This window comes from Typopeltis vanoorti, chromosome 3 (genome assembly GCF_054136105.1).
Source record: "Typopeltis vanoorti isolate ZY-2024b chromosome 3, IOZ_Tvanoo_1.0, whole genome shotgun sequence".
NCBI lineage: Eukaryota > Metazoa > Arthropoda > Arachnida > Uropygi > Thelyphonidae > Typopeltis > Typopeltis vanoorti.
The window spans coordinates 80,979,336-80,996,376 of record NC_143551.1 but is presented as its reverse complement, the minus strand read 5'-3'; the positions used below and the strand labels follow the sequence as shown (position 1 = coordinate 80,996,376).

General features: G+C 36.0%; 1 protein-coding gene across 1 annotated transcript in view; it reads right to left on the bottom strand.

Annotated features, from left to right (window-relative positions):
- The window catches only part of LOC150108315 (uncharacterized), a 43,727-nt gene that overhangs the window by 9,479 nt on the left and 17,207 nt on the right, over positions 1 to 17,041 (bottom strand). Inside the window, exons 4-6 of the mRNA XM_090390444.1 lie at positions 10,348 to 10,484; positions 4,874 to 5,006; positions 2,450 to 2,584 (exon numbers count right to left, since the gene is read on the bottom strand). Of these exons, the coding sequence (XP_090246570.1) occupies positions 2,467 to 2,584; positions 4,874 to 5,006; positions 10,348 to 10,484 (388 nt within the window). The 3' untranslated portion in view covers positions 2,450 to 2,466. The remainder of the gene's footprint in view (positions 1 to 2,449; positions 2,585 to 4,873; positions 5,007 to 10,347; positions 10,485 to 17,041) is intronic.

The window sequence follows — 17,041 nt, the reverse complement described above, 5'->3', positions numbered from 1 at the left end:
CTACACTGGTGTCCAAAAGCTACGGACGAAGTACATCTTTACCTGTATATGAAAAATATTTTCACGACTAGAGCGAAATGTGTACATACAAATAAAATTAAATTGCAATACATTTTAGGAAAAGTTAAAAATTCCCTAATGACGTAGTTAAGGAAGTGCTTACATAAAACTATACGGAGAGACCGTCCACCGCGAATGACGATGCAGCTCTCACAACGTTGTACATGCTTAGCACCAAGTGATTCAAGACTTCTTGAGGAAAACTAACCCACTCCTGCTTCAGTGCAAGGATAAGGCCTTATTTGTTTGTTTTCTGGAGGGCAATTTTGAGCAACAATATATCTTCCTATTGCATCCCAAATGTGTTCTATGGGGTTGAGATCTGGGGAGCGTGCTGGCCACTCGATTCGATTAATATCCTAGATCTCCAGGGGTATCTCCACTGCTTGTATACGATGTGGTGTGGACTTGTCATCCATAAAAATTAATTCTTCGCGTACACAACCACGACGAAATTTAACATGAGTTGAAGAACTTCTTTGCAATATCGTTCACCAGTCATAGTCCCTTTTTCCAGTCTTGTAGTTCGGTTCGTCCACTAATCATAATGCCTCCCCACACCATAACTCCCAGTACCGCAGTATCTCTCCCTTTCAAGAACATTCTCGCAATGGTAAGCAGTACCGCTTTCACTCCAGATCAGGTGTCGTCTAGAATCAGAGGAAAGACTAAAACGACTCTCATTTGAAAAGAGTGCATTAGTCCATTGGTGCCTTGTCCAATACAACACCACTGAAAAAAACCTGCTCTACGAAGAACTGTGGATAAAGGGACGACTACAGGCCTTCTGTCGCAGACGTCTTGACACAGTCTGTCGAGATATTTTTGTATCTATGCTTGAATGGAATCGACTTGCAAGCTGACCAGCCATCGCGCGTCGATTACGTTTTGCTGTTATAACCAAAAATCTGTCTTTCTACTCGACAGTAGACGGATTGCGACCTCTTAGCAAACGCCTGGAACACATTACTTTGGTTTGAAACATTGCGCAGAGCCTCGATACAACGCTTTGAGATTCAAAACTCTCTGCGAATATTAATAATTCTGTGGCCTTCTTCAAGCTTTCCAATAATTCTTCCTTGCGTGAAATGATCTAGACGAAGTCTTTGAGACATTACAAGACACCCAAGTATGCAGCTTTATTCCTTCACGAAAAGACCTTCCTTCAAATACAATTCGCTTAGCTCATCCTTTTATCTTTTCATCCTGTTGAGTATGACTACATAATCCCTTTGCTCGCGATTCGAAAATTTGAATATGTATCCGCTTCATGCTAGAAATCGTTATACAAATTGTCACAAGCTGATTCGTCTGAATTTGCGGTTGTAACCTTCAGAAATAGTGTTTGTCTTTAGGTTTTGGACATCAGTGTATTTTCTATCCTCTAAATTCGATTTGTATGTTTCAACTACTCTAAAATGACAACTTTCGTGCTGGCATCAACATCAGGTTTGGTTCGAAGAATTAATGCATATACTTTAGGCTACACAACAAATATAATAACACAAAAAGAACTTAAGACACTTTTCAAAACGAATAGATATTTCTTTTTATCCTATTTTAATGGGACCAAGAAAATATTCATGTAGGCGCTTTGGAAACGATGACAGTTTAATTCCTATAGATGTTACGCGAAATTTTTATTTACTTATTCAATTTTGTTAATCTATTTGTTGAATATTTTCCTTCCTTGTTTACAAGGGAGGAAAAGAATAATGTTCTAGAATCATGTGAACAGTGATCCAAAATCGACTTTGCTGTTTAAATAAATCTTGTAAATGTGGTATTTTAACATTCATTTAATTAATTAATTACGCATGATCTTTATACATAAGATTGATTATATCTTAATAAAATAAAATAAATATAAACAGAGTATGTTAGAAACGGAATGCTGAATATCACACTAGCTATCAGCTATTATAATATAAGTGGTATATTATATTACCACTTATATTATAATAGTATTTGACGCCTGTTTTATAATGAAGACATCCAGTTTGCACTCATCGTTCAGCATTTATTTAATATTTAAGCAAATAAAACCTCAAAAATAAACTAATAAAACATTAGTCAACAACACCATTTTTATTTGTATATTCGTTGGAATACACAAATTTAAATATATATATATATTTAAATTTGTATAAATAAGTATAAATTTATATTTACTTATTTGTGTAAATAAGTATATATATATATATATATATATATATATATATATATATATATATATATATATATATATATATATATATATATATATATATATATATATATATATATATACTTATTGAATAGGGTGTCTGATTAGCTTTCTTTTGGCCTCAAATTATTTCGAAAAACCAAATCGCACTATTAAATAGTTAAGAACAGCCATGCCACTTACTTGTTTATATTTCAGGTTTATATCAGGTTTATGTACATTCCAGTTCTTCGTCGAATAACCTCCGTCAGATAATGTGCTGCCGTTACTTGACAGTGCGTGAACAACCTCTTCAGGCAAATTCGATTTTCTGGAACGCTAATTAATATAGCAATAACAATGCAATAAATAGATGTAAACTATATAATACAATAATTCTGATCAGTTTATATCTACTGAGACAATAGTAGTAATTATTGTTTTTATACCTGTTTGACTGAATAAGGTCATTTAATCAATAATAAAGGTTTAATATTAGAAGTGATTAATATACTGATGAATCAGCTTCAATTCTTAAATATCACGGAAGTGAGACAGATCATTATGAAATAAACAAATAACTTCTTCAGTATACGGATAAATAATATTTATGTATTTATTGCTTTACCATAATTGATGATGAATTACAAAAGATGTAAGATTTACTGATTCATATAATTAATTTATGCAATTCGTCAACCGAAGAAAGAAAACTCATGATTAGGGGGGAAGACATGGTAGGGATGCTCAACCCCTTCTGAAAACTAAGTCATTTACTTATTTAAATACACAGTTTTTTGTAGAGGCACCATGCTGATAAGAATGCGGAGATCAGCTACAAATTCCAGAATGGTAACATAAGAAATAATCGTATCCTTCATCATTCATCGTTACACAATGTTACACAATGGACCTTAGACTACCTCATTGCTATATATGATCAAAATTCCTGGAGGTTCCAAAATTACACGAGATGTGACGGCTAATTATCTGAGAGGTTGTGAATGTATTTGGTTATTATTATGTTCGTCATCGTCCATGCAATTTTTCTAATCTTGCTGGTGCCCACATAGAAAGCATTTCGACATATTTTCTTCTGTTGTAGCGGTGTGTGCTCCATTGAACTTATTACAATGTTAAAACTAGTGGGTATTAACATTTTCACAAAAAAAACATACAAGAGTTGCAATAATAATAACTGCCTATAATGATCGATTAGATATTTTTTCCCAGCATCGCTATTTGTTTTTCTTTCAAGGCCTGCCAATTAACACATAACTTGGTAAATTAAGAACAATTATTGCATCTAATGATTTTGAGGTGTTGAAAGAATCTCGTCCTTCATAAGTCCAACTCATTTGATTGAATAATCCTGTCACCACTCATCCTTTCTCTTCTTCTGCTGCTCCAACACCCATAACAAGGCCATTTCCTAAGCCAAGAGCTGATGCAAGATTTCCACCAACTCCACCTTTTCCCATTTCAATTCCCATATCAGTACCCATGAGACCTCTGTCACTTCCCGTAACACTACTAACACCCATATTTATACCACCACCACCATCAAGGCCCAAGAACACCTCCCATGAGCCAAGATTCCACGTTCCTGTTGTACCTACTCCCATACTATCAAGGACAGAAACCTCAATATTATCTGATAGTGATATGCCACATGTTTGTACCCCAGCTCCCATCAAGCCAGCATCGTGGCTTATAACAACCATCATGGCTTTTGACAAATGCTCTGTAATCCACTAGGAAGTTTAGATGATATACCGTTCATTTTCACGGAATTTGTTCATATGCACGCTTTTACTGACCTGTTATAAAATTTCTCTCTCTCATTCTCTCTCTCTCTCTCTCTCTCTCTCTCTCTCTCTCTCTCTCTCTCTCTCTCTCTCTCTCTCTCTCTCTCTCTCTCTCTCTCCATTAAACATGGAAATACCTTACGCTGCTTTCAGCGTATGATCAAATTCAATAGTACTGTGTCCTTTACTGTTTTCATCTTTGTCAGTTTTCAATTCAACATTAGTTACTTTTCCGACCATCTTAAAGGTACCTTGTAACTTTTAAGTACTCACTTTATAATCAAGCTTAACAACTCGATTCGTTAATGGTCATGTTATTTCAAGAGATCTGAAGAAGTCTGAATTTGAAAGATGAAGCGCTTCTTCCAGTTTTACAATTCTATAGCCTCTGAATTTTTCATCTGCTCCTTGAAATAATTCCACAATGTGACACACGCCAACTTTTTCTACAAAGAATATCTTTCGCATCCGTCCATTTGCTTTCATATGGAGTGATGAGGATTGTTCATGCCGAACAGTAATCAGCGATAACCTAAACATCAGTAATATAGAATAATTTCAAAATTATTTCTTTAAAAAGTCACTAAAAATTACAGAAGATTTAAAATAGAGAGTTATTGGTAACATACTCTGAGTAATGCTAAAATGTGCTGCCTGTTCTATTTAATTCAAGGGATACTAAGCGATCATTAGTGTTTATCATCGCAGAACGTATTTAAGAATTTAAATACAAAATTTATATTTCTATAATAAAAATTATTTATATCTCAAGCAAATGATTCAAAACTTACACTATAAAAATTAAAAATTTACCACTTACTAATGAAAGCTCGCAGTTGGAAGTATGACATGCTTGATTTGATCCAAGTAATCATACATGTGTGGAACACATTGGTCCAATCGAGATCTCTCTATGCCATTAATACAGCTTGAAGTCTTTATCGTTATATCAACTAGAACGCAATTTAGAATATGTTATTATTAATGCTGAGAAACTCATGCGTGATAATAAAAATTACAGATGAATTTTACATATGTAAATTTGTAATAAATGAGAGTTCCCATTGTAGCCTTCCTGCAAAATTTCTGGTTCTCTAATGCTGCTACTGTTATAGATTTTTGATTATGTTCTCTCGAGAATCTCTTTCTAAGCCATTTTCCAAGATATTCAATTATTAAAACAGTCAAGTAGGGCATTTTTCTTCCCGAAATAGTTTAATGCCACAACTCTGGAAACCTGACAGTACAAATCATAATGTTTCATACTAATACCAGTTTGGGTTTAGGAGCACGAAATGCTCCTAAACCCAAACGCATTTCCAAACGACAGACGACTGCCTCCACGAAATGGAGGCAGTCGTCTGTCGTACTCTCATTCCGAAGTCTTCCAAATAATCTGTAGCCATGCACTCAGCTGCTGCTGTATGCGAAGGTGGTTACGTACTGATTTCCAAAACGTTAATTACACAATGAAATATACATACGCAGGCAAAAGGTCCTATGACGAAAACCAAAAAACTGGAAATTTCTTGTAATTTTATTAAATCTACAGATTTTTCAGTCAAGTCTCATGACCATTGTCAGTGTAACTTAGGAGGAACAGAATAACAATAAAAATAATGAAAAGATGAGTGCTTGAAAACATTAGATATTACAAGAACGAGCAAAACTCAGTCTATATACACCATTAGAGTCCAAACCGAAAAGAAATATAACTCATGGCGCTATACACATACATACGAAACTTAACTACAACAGTAAGGTGTATTTCCCAAAACTGGAAAGTTTGAAGCAGTTATTCTTATTTAAATTATACTTATGGATCGCCGTTTGAAATGCTTATTGTCAAAATTGGACACTTTTTCTTAAAGGATTAATTCTGTCCATTCTATTCGCTCAGGAAATAGAAGCCAAGAATAGGTATCTTTTCTTAGATGTACTAATCCTAAAACAGCCATATTCCACTTAACAGTTTTCTGACTACAGAAAGAAAACCAACACAGGAAAATGCAGTAATGCTTTCTCGTCATCATCTTCCTTCTAGAAGTCTGGAAGTATCAAGAACATCATTCGGCATGCACATTAAATTCAACTCAAGCAGCTGCTTTTGTTATGTTAGCTATTAATGATTAATATATTTTTCAAGAAATTATCTCTAAATAAAAAGGATAAAAATGCACATACAGTCTAAACTATATTTAAAAATCCTGCAAAATATATACAACTCTTAATTCTACTACCAAGTCTAGCCATAAATACTGTTACAACCTTGAACAGCGCATATACCATTAATCTATCAGCTTTTCATTTACAGCTTTCTGCACATATAAACTGCATGTATAACGTGCATATAGAGCCCTCAATGTTCAAAATATCCCCCCCTTTTTTCTTCACGCATGGCCAAAATCTCTGAAGTCACATATCGATGAAGGCATGCACAACATCGATGGAAATGCTGCCACTGCTCGTTCCAAATCGACCTTCAAGCTGGCGATGCTGGGGTGTCGTTTCATGCAGGGTACTCTCTCACGCTCCAGCCACAATTTGAAGTCCAACAGATTCAGATCGGTACTTCCAGACGGCCAATCAGATGGTAATATATGGTCGGGTACATTCGCTTCCAACCCAATGTGTTGCGTATGCAGGGACTTTTGGAAGGTGCACTGAGCGAAACAAGGTGTTTCAGGAGCCGTACTACGTGTTCCAACACGGTCTCTTAATACACTTTGGCAGAGGTTTAGGCCCCCTTTCTTGCAGAAATGCAACTTGGATATCTTGGATTGCTCCTAAATCCCTCGATTCATCATTTACTTCAGTAGTGAAAATTCTTCTCATCTGTGAAGAGGGTAATCTTTGTCTGTTGTTCGGGTACGGAGAAATACCTTTGATTTTATCACCCTCTGTCGCATAAGCTGCGGTTGCAACACGGTCTCTTAGTACACTTTGGCAGAGGTTTTGACACCTTTCTTGCAAAAATGCAACTTGGATTACCCCTCCCCAGATTCATCATCCCCCATCAAACCATCACTGACGATGGGTAATGACCTCTCTGATTCCCGGGTGCTATAGTACATTACTCTAAGACCATCCGGGGAATATACCCAATCGATTGTTTTGGCAGTCAAGCAACTCTTCAGTAGTAAAAATCTTCTCATCTGTGAAGAGGGTAATCTTTGTCTGTTATTCGCGTACGGAGACGTGACTTTGGTTTTATCACCCTCTGTCCTGTAAGCTATGGTGTTTGGAAATGTCCAGTATAACGATGACTAGCTCTCACCCCCAAGGTCATCAGTTAGTACACGTTACACCGTTCTCTGCGAAACGTTCTCTTGCGACATCACTTTTTGTGCACTCGTACAGAATAACGGTGTAGGCATGCCTTCACATCCCTCACAAGCTCTTGCGTCCTAACGCAGATTGATCGACCTGTTCTTTGGCTGTTAGATAGGTCTTCTCTATCGTTATAAGTTAACAGTCCGATACACAAACATCTTACTGATCCCGAGTATGTTGAAAATAACAGGTGGTTGCAATCCAACCTTGTGAAGTGCTATTACTGCTACACGGTTCGCATAGTCACATTACTGCACGTTAACCCGTATACAGCTAGAAAACTCGCTCACTACTGATAAACAAGCGAATGTGGCTGCGCATAATGCTACTAACGGAATAAGGATTGCGCAATTCTGTCGGAAGCGGAGGAGTTTGAGGAAACTGTAACAATATTTATGGCAGGATTGTGTATATAATTACATTTTAAATATGCACAAAGTGTCAGCATAAAGTGTTAGTTTTCTCTTTACCTTTCATTGTTTGCTCCGAGTTTACAGATTTTCTCTTCTCTTCTCATGAAAAATCTTTCCACTCCCCCTCTCGCCCATAAATATTTGCACTTTGTTTAAATATATTTTTCTATCTTTGAGATATTTTCACAAATATCACCAATGATTCAATTTACAATTGATATTCTCATGATCTTGGAACATTTTGTCAGATTTCAAATCCGAGATTTATTTTTAGTTTTTATTATGTCCGCTATAAACTAGAGTTGCAAGCGTCATCTTCATTTGCATGTACACTGCTTAAAAAAAAGTCTACGAAAACCGCCATGGGCAAAGTACATCGTGCCATGTAACGAGTCACGTGTTTGTAGTCGGTATAAATTGGAGGGATATGATGCTCCCAATTCAGTGCAACTGTGTCCGGGAGAAATGACTGAGAGAAGTGAACTAACGAAGTTTGAAAAAAGCGTTGTGATAGGATGCCATATTGCAGCTATCTGTTCGGCAAACTGTTGACACATTGGACAATCCCAGGTCAACAGTCAATGATACCATACTGAGATAGAAGCGCAGAGAGTTAACTGCAAGTGCTACCCACAGTGGACGACTCGCCACACTCACTGAACGTGGCCGTAGGTTCCTACGAAGGTAATATGCAAAGCCCGTCATTTGTGTGCCGATACGTTGGATGTGGAGTTCCGGGCATCGACTTGAACACGAATCTGCACAAAAACATTCATGCGTTTCCACGGTAGGACCGCAATATGCAAACCACACATTGCTCGAACCAACATGCAGCGTGGTCTTCAGTGATTCAAAGAGTACGTACAGTGGGATAGGGAAAGCTCTGTTATGAAGCAACGAGTGACACCTCACCCTCTATAGGACGGATGTTAGTTCTGGAGGACAATGTTTACAATGTTTACAAAGACTTGGGGTATACAATCAGAATCAGATAACAATTTTGTACCTAGCCAGGTTATTCAGGATTCTTCTAATATATTTCGGACAAAAGACACACTAAAAGCATTTAGTGCGCTATTTCTAGTATAGGATAAAGTTATTTGCCTTGTTCGTCTCTGAATCAATTGAATGAGGAGAATGATGCCATGAAGTCAGTTTTGCCTTTAGATATTATTAGAGTGGTGCTATTTAGATAAGATAGCTGGAAGAAGAGATGGCAGTTGCGCCCAGTGGAATTTGTTGTTGGTTATCAATTGCTGATTGTATTAGTTTAGGCTGTGAATGAGCTCAATACCAAGATACTTAAGGATTCAGAATGGATTATAAATCCGCAAGTGTCTTGGCAAAGGAATTTTCACACCAAGGCAAAGAATGAGCGCAATTTGTACTTTTTGAGAAAAACAGCTTCATTTCATCAAAGCTAACTTCTGTACTCTGATCAGAGAAAGTATTTATATTCTGATGGATGGAATAAACAGTAGCTTTGCCTTGGAAAGGAAAGATTAGGAGTCCAGGAGGTTATCCCGGTTAGTGTTCTTGTAATGCCGAAGGATATGATGTGAAAATAATGCAGAAAAGAATGTTCGCTAGTAGAGAAGCTTACACCAGATTGACCAAAAAGGAGGTTACTTATGTGGCATATACCAAGGAAGGACTGATAAACGAATGATCTAAAGGAGAATGAAGTGAATGATGCCGTATTCTGGTAGACAGATAGTTTGACTTACGTTAGCCTGTTTCCAAGGGAGTCTCTCTCTCTCTCTCCCTCTCTCTCTCTCTCTCTCTCTCTCTCTCTCTCTCTCTCTCTCTGTTTCCTTTAAGTAATTCCATGTTCTCCATCATGTTTATATCCAGTACGACTCACTGACGCTCCTTACATTTCTTCGTCATTAACAGATATCACTACTCTTTAGAACCTAAAAAAGCAATTAAATATTTTAGATCTTCCCATTGCCTTCATCTCCAAATTGCAACTTTTAATACGATGATTTCAATACTTCCTAGTTCGATACAAGCCGTTACTTTCTGAAGCCTGTCATTCTTCCTATGGGAAATCCTAAAGACACAAACAGTACAAAATCACGATATACTAGCCGTGACGTTTTATTACATTTAGAAGTAAACATGGTGAAAACAGAAGACTCTACATTTGCTGCATCAAGAGAGAAATTCTACAGCAAGCATAGAAATTTCGTCTGGAAGTCAATCACAATGCTGGGATCTGACCGTATTTCAAGATTTAGAAGGGGATAGCGGGACCTCTCACTTCCCCAGAAGAAATATTTCCACCTGATTGTCTGATGCCATCTCCCAGTCTTTTAGTCATGGTGAGCCTCATCATTATCATTATCATCACGAAAAGACAAATCAAAATCCTCCCATATTACCATTCATTTTCATCAAGTTGTCGATAATTAAATGCTGAGTATACTACCCAGTTTCATGGATTAGGATTAACTAACAAAACTTAATGTTTATAAAATGTCCTTCCTGTTTTAATATGTATTATTTAAACTGTTTGAAAATTGCTAATTGAAATTTTACTTACTATTTGCTCCAAATTCTCCCATAACATATGTCACAGAGTCGGTTATCTTAGTAAATAAGAAATCATTTCCCCGGGACGCTGGGCGGCACGAAATATCTCCTTCTTCTCCGATACAATTTGACGTTTCTTCTTTGAGCCTAAAATATATTAGTATAATAATAAAAAAATTAATGCTTTATTATGTCTGAGATAAATTACATACATGTAATATTTTGACAATGACAAGGTTTATTATCATACAGAGTATTTACATATATATATATATATATATATATATATATATAATGAGGCATATTATGATATTTTCTGTACAGTATAAAGATTCCGTACAAAATGCAGAATACTTAATGTTTTTATAAATATGAATAAACATTTTTTAAACTAGTTAAATATTTATCCATCATATTTACATATGGATTGGCACGAATATGCGTACAATTCACTGCAGTAATACAACACACATTTCAATAGTAATTGTAATAATGGAATGATTTTATATTAATATACATACGTTTTCTGTATTTCATCATTTGTATTTGTCTTTCAATATTTTTCATATTTAAAACTTATTTAATACAGATATTTTACTTCTCTATAAAACTTCAGCATATAAGTTACTGAGTACATTCTTTTCAATATCTCGTTGTTTGAGAAAAATAGTTTCCTTTCATGAAAGCTAACTTCTGTACTCTGATGTGTGGCGTACACTTTGTGTGTACTTTGGGTGGCGTATCTGCTTTCTTTGTAGAAGCTTCTGCAGAACTTATCTGAGGAAGATAACAGATGGCGGTGGTTTCGTTCGTTGTTTTGTTTCAATAGTCGTCACGAGCCAGGTGTAAATTTAACTATTTATATGTAGGTGCTTGGAAATATATATGATGATGATTTAAGCGATATTCCACAATAGGTTTTAACACATATTCCGATATGTGTTAAAACCTAATACTCCAAACATGTGTTAGTTTGTTGAATAAGATTTTGTTTGTTACTGAGTCAAACGGTTTTGTTAGGTCAATAAAAATAACTAATTCTATTCTGGTTTTATCTAACGAAGCGTTTATTAGGTCTACGAAATCTGACAGGAGTGTTGTTGTTCCTTCCTAATTTTGAAAACCTTATTGTGTTTTTGGGATGATTTGGAGTTTTGAGAACACAACGCACTCCATGATTTGGATTATTACAGACAATGTGGCGTTGGGTCTGTAATTATTTATGTTTCTTTTCCAAGTTTATGTATGGGAGTGATTAATTCAGTCTTTAGTGTTTCGAGTATGTGCTCTGTTTCAAAGATTTTATTTAGCAGTTTTAGTATAACTGGACATAGGTTCGTTTTTTTTATGTCTTTGGATTTGATTCTGTCTATTCCTGGTCCTTTGTTAGGGTTAATTTGATGAATTGCAAGCGGCAGTTCTTTTGTTACTGTTGGGGAACCACATTGGCTGGGTTGCTCGTGGTCCTAGGGAGAATATTTCTTTGTGTGAGGAAAGATTGTTTCCTACAGTTTTTGGACAGAGTTCAGGAAGTGCTGATTAAAGTTGTTTAGCAACTCTTTGAAGGATTTGAGCTCGCGAGCAAAGCTGTATTTTATTGTTTCTGAGGCAGTAGTTTTTGTGTGTATTGTCCAGCATTTCATTGATCAGGTGGCAATTTTCCTTCAGGTCGTTCTGAGCTGTTATTAATTTGTTTCTATAATAGTTTCGTTTTTCATTTCTAACCTATGCTGTTTTTATTTTTTGTTAATGCCTTGTTATGTATTTTATTAAATGTAACTTTAAGGTTACTGTATACAGCATCTGCAGAATCTGAGGAATTGGATGTCTGCATCCAATCTATTTTTCTGATTTCGTCATTTACTATAGTTCCGGTTATGATGCTATTATAATGTTTTGTAGTTTTATCAGTAAGTTTTAAGGCTTCTGGTTCAGTATTGAACTGTAGTGCAGTGAAATAATGGTCTGCCAGTTGACACGTTATGTCGACTGCTGTTTGGACGAGCCCGTATATTTATGTGGTCCATACACATCCATACGTATATCTTCTCGTGTATACTACTGTATGGATGGGGTTATGTTATATGGTGATAATAGGTCTAGGTATTGTACTGCGTTGTTATTTATGTTCGTAATGTTTATATTCTTGTCATCTATTATTATCAGGTATTCTGAGGCGCCTTCTTCCGTCGTTTTTAGAAAGCCATCTGTTTAATTCATCTAGAAATTTCGTGGTGCTTAAATTGGATCGTCTGATCTGTATATTGCGTTTAATTTCAAGGAGTTCTGTTGTTTGATATTTTTAACTTCGATTCATATATTTTCCGCATATTCTAATTTAGAGTTTATTTCTGTTACTTCTAATTTATGTTTGCTAAAATTATTATACCACCGTTTGGTTTAGTTTGTCTGCAGCGTTTGTGTTGTTGAAAGTTGGCATTTGGTAAATGGTTGCCTCTTCGTTTCTGGATATCTTTTAATTCTATGGAAGCGGCAATTTTTTTGCCTTAGTTGAATTTCCGTGTGTTTAACGGTTCAGTCGCAAGTACTGAGAGACCATCTATGAGTAATCATTTTATGCTATTGTTGGTTTAGAGGATCGTAATGTTGTTTTAGAGAATTTTGTTCTTGCAGTAGTTCCGTTGTCTCTTTAATTAAGTTATGCTGCCTTTCCTTGGCACTTTTAAGCTGTTTTTAATTTCTGTAACAGTCATATTAAATTTTATAAACTCCTCTTATTGGTTACAATATTCCGTAATTCGTGTGGTATGTTTGTCAAATATTTCTCCAACGAGTATGATTAAACTGTCTTTTAAGTTTTGTAATCTATTTTCTAGTAATATATTCAAAGTGGACTCACCTGAGTTTCCGTTTGTACTCCTTTATTTTAATTTCCTCTACTGTTGGTTGTTGCATTGGCTGTTTCCTTTCCCGCCTGCCATTGACGGCCACATCGATTTGTTTTCTCTACAGTCTGGACACTTCCTCTCGTTACGCTTCGCATTCAATTTTCGCTGCCATATTCGGCCTCAGACATCCCAAACAGAGAAAATGCATATTTCTCTGGCAGTTCCTGCATAGTATGTGGTTTCTTTCCCCGTGAAGTCTTCCTGGCATTTATAGCACTTCAACTTCTTTGGGTTTTGGCGATTCAGGTGTGACTGCGAAGATGGCGACTTCCTTTTTTCTCCTGTTGTGCAGTTGGCCATCGTTTGCTTCAAATTTTGAAAACATAACTTGCTTATTACTTAACAGATCTTTATAGATTTTGCATCAATATGTTCGGCTTGATGAACGGAATTCATTGATGCACTTTGAATTTTAATCCACAAGAAAAAACTCTATTTTACAATTTAACAAATGAGAGCATCGAAATAGCGTGCTTGCTTTCACGTGTATATAATAATAATAATAATAATAATAATAATAATAATAATAATAATAATAATAATAATAATAATAATAATAATAATAATAATAATAATAATAATAACAATAATAATAATAATAAATCATCCAAGGAACACAGTCTTGTCGTGGCTGTGGAGCTTGCATGCTTCAACGATGTTGAGAGCTATGCTGGTGGTAGCATAGCTACCAGCAGGACCTTGTCAAACAGATCTCAACTGAGGAGCCAGACTACCAGTGTTCCATCCATACCCCACTTTAATGGTGAAAAGCAAGAAGAAATCCGTATTCGATGAGTCGACGTCCAGGTCATCAAGGACAGTGTCAGATGTTGGGGATCCTGGGTATCAGGGGTAACAAGGGCTGGGTCCTATAGCCCAGTTCTTACTGGGCTACAGGGCAAGGAGATTGCTGAATTTGCTGTCAAGGAGAGCAGGTCAACAGGACCCAGCTGTCCTTGCTGGACAGGCAGGACAGGAATTTGAAAAACAACTGAAAGAAACCATACGTAAACAATGGGGTATACAAGAAAACAGAAGTTATGAAAAGTTTTTGCAAACCAACACCTGAAAAACGGGTTTCAGAAAGTATTTAGACATGATCTGGAAATAAAAATACCTAGAATTTGCAATACGAGAAGAAAGACTTATGGACACCAAACGAATTTCATTTTCTGCAAAAAATATTTACTGAACTTAAGCTGCAAGAGTTACGTAATAAACCAACAGTTTTAGTAACAAATCATCGGGAGGTACCTATATCGAACTTCAAAATTCAACTCAGTGAGAATCAAACTGACAACATATATCAGAATGTTTTGACATATGTACAGTGTAAAATGAAGCCTGGGATATTGGAACATACGAACTCCGTAAATGACCATATCAGATTGTCAGCATTAAAAGCCTTATATAAATCTAAGATAAAGCAGCTCCTCTATGCTTAGACTCAAATTCTGAGATAAAAACCATTACAACCATCATGAAACAAATCAGCTCTTATACAGCACAGCAAATATCATTAGATTGAAAACGTGGCTACAAACAGCAAGAGAAAAAGCCAAAGATGAAGCAATATGCGCCATGGGAAATGTGGGTGGAAAGAAAAGTCAACAAACTTCGATCTGATGTGAGCAACTTAAAGTCTTAAAGAAGAATGGAGAAAAAATAACAGCATCAAAAACAAACTCATAAATACATATAAATTGGCCAATAAAACAATTGCTGAAGTTACCGAAGAGCTAAGGCAAAGAATTATTGCGACTGCACAGAAAATTAAAAGATATGAAGCAAGAATCAACAAGTATATGCAAAATAGTCATTCACCAAAAAAAAAGAAATACTGGAATTTTGGAAGTTAATCTGAGAGAACCCATTAAACATAATAAAAATGCGTCATGATTAAACGAAATTTAATCAGAAATGAAACAAAACCAAACGCAAAATCTAATCACTACTAAAGAAATGGTCATTGCACCAGCTGAAAAATTAAAAAAAAAACTGATGCGCACGTGACAGAGACGAACTGCATATATTTTGGTTAAAGTATCTAACCAGTCTACATGATCGAATGTCAGAAACAATTTAATTATTTGTTGCAATCGCACTCACTGGAAGATTACTTGATATCTGGCTGTCCTTTTTTCTTCATGAAAGATAAGGATAAGGATGCGGACCCAAGTAACTATCTTCCAATAACATGCCTACCAACTATGCTTAAGCTGTTCACTGTAATCATAGCAAATTCCACATGCCGCTACTTAACAGATAATCAGATTAATCCGATTAATCTGATTATCTCAGGAATAAACATATAAAGGAATAAACATTGATGTAGAAGAAAGATTTTGCTCCTTTTACCTACAAAGTATATGAGGAGTCGTAATGTATATATTGCATCGAACGGGATTGTTAAGACTCAATAAAATTTATGATTATATTAGAATAATATAGATTTATTATACCTGTTATTATAGATATGCATCGTTGTATATGTTTACGGGTGTCTCCAGTTGTGCAACAATTATGGCATACACTGCTCTTACACTGTAGCATCGTCGTTTATCATTATTTGAAACAGTCCATATATTTCTTATACTTGACTGGTGTGCCGTCTAATTTTAGTAATTAATTTTAGTGTTCCTCAAGATAAAAAAGCTTTCTGTCTGGACGCATGCTATGTGTGATGGTACACTGTTCCTTATCCTCTCACGATCCAACTATTGCTGGCGCTCCACAAGGTTCTGTTCTCTCATCAACCCTCTTCCTTCTGCATATCAGTGACCTCCAACCCAATACACAGTTTTGCAGATAACAGCACATTGCACGCCTCCGTTTCATTTGACAAACCTTACTCTACACAACTCACTTCAACCTACAGAGCATCAACCAACCTCAGTTCTGATATCCAAGTCATCCTCCAAATGGGACTCATATAACCTTGTCAACTTCAATGCTAGTAAAAATCCAGTTCTGTCTTATTTTTCACAAACAAAACCACTTTCTGCAGTACTATTTTTGATAACACTCAAATTTCCAGACACAATGAGATTTCTCTTCTTGGAATTAACCTGACATCAAGCATCTCCTGGAATAAACACATTGCATCCTCAGATTCCAAAAAACTGGAATTTCTCTTTCTCTCAAGATGTTACTTCATCTCTAAACAGCTTTTCTTAACCTTATACAAATCACAAGTCTGACCAGATATCGAATACTGATCTCACATTTGGTGTGGGTCTCCTAAACGCTTCCTCAAAATGCTTAACTCAATTCAGAGGAGAAGATTGACAAATGACCCATCTCTCACGAACTCACTTCCCCCACTTTCACACAGACGTTTGATCTCTGCAATTTGTGCATTCTATAAATATTTCCATGACAAATGTTCATCTGAAATAGCATCAATAATTCCCCCCACTCAGTACTAAGCCTGTTGGAACACGTACAGCTGCTGCCCAAAAACCTTTCACAGTACACCTTGAAATCCACAGAACAAGTTTCTTTTTCTCCTCCTTCATCCCTGCTACTGCTGTACTGTGGAACGGTCTTCCCCTGATGTATTTCCCAAGGAATACAATATACGTGCTTTTAAATCGAATGCAAAACAAGTTTCTCCTTTCCCAACCCACCACACATATACGGTAGTAATGTACTATAGGTTGATCAATCTTGTGTATGGGGCCCAACATAAAAAAAGCAGGATGGCACCGTGGAGCGACGAACATCGTCTATCTAGCAACTTTCACAGTGTCACCATATGTGTAAGAGCATCTCGTGCTATCTTTTCCATTCAAT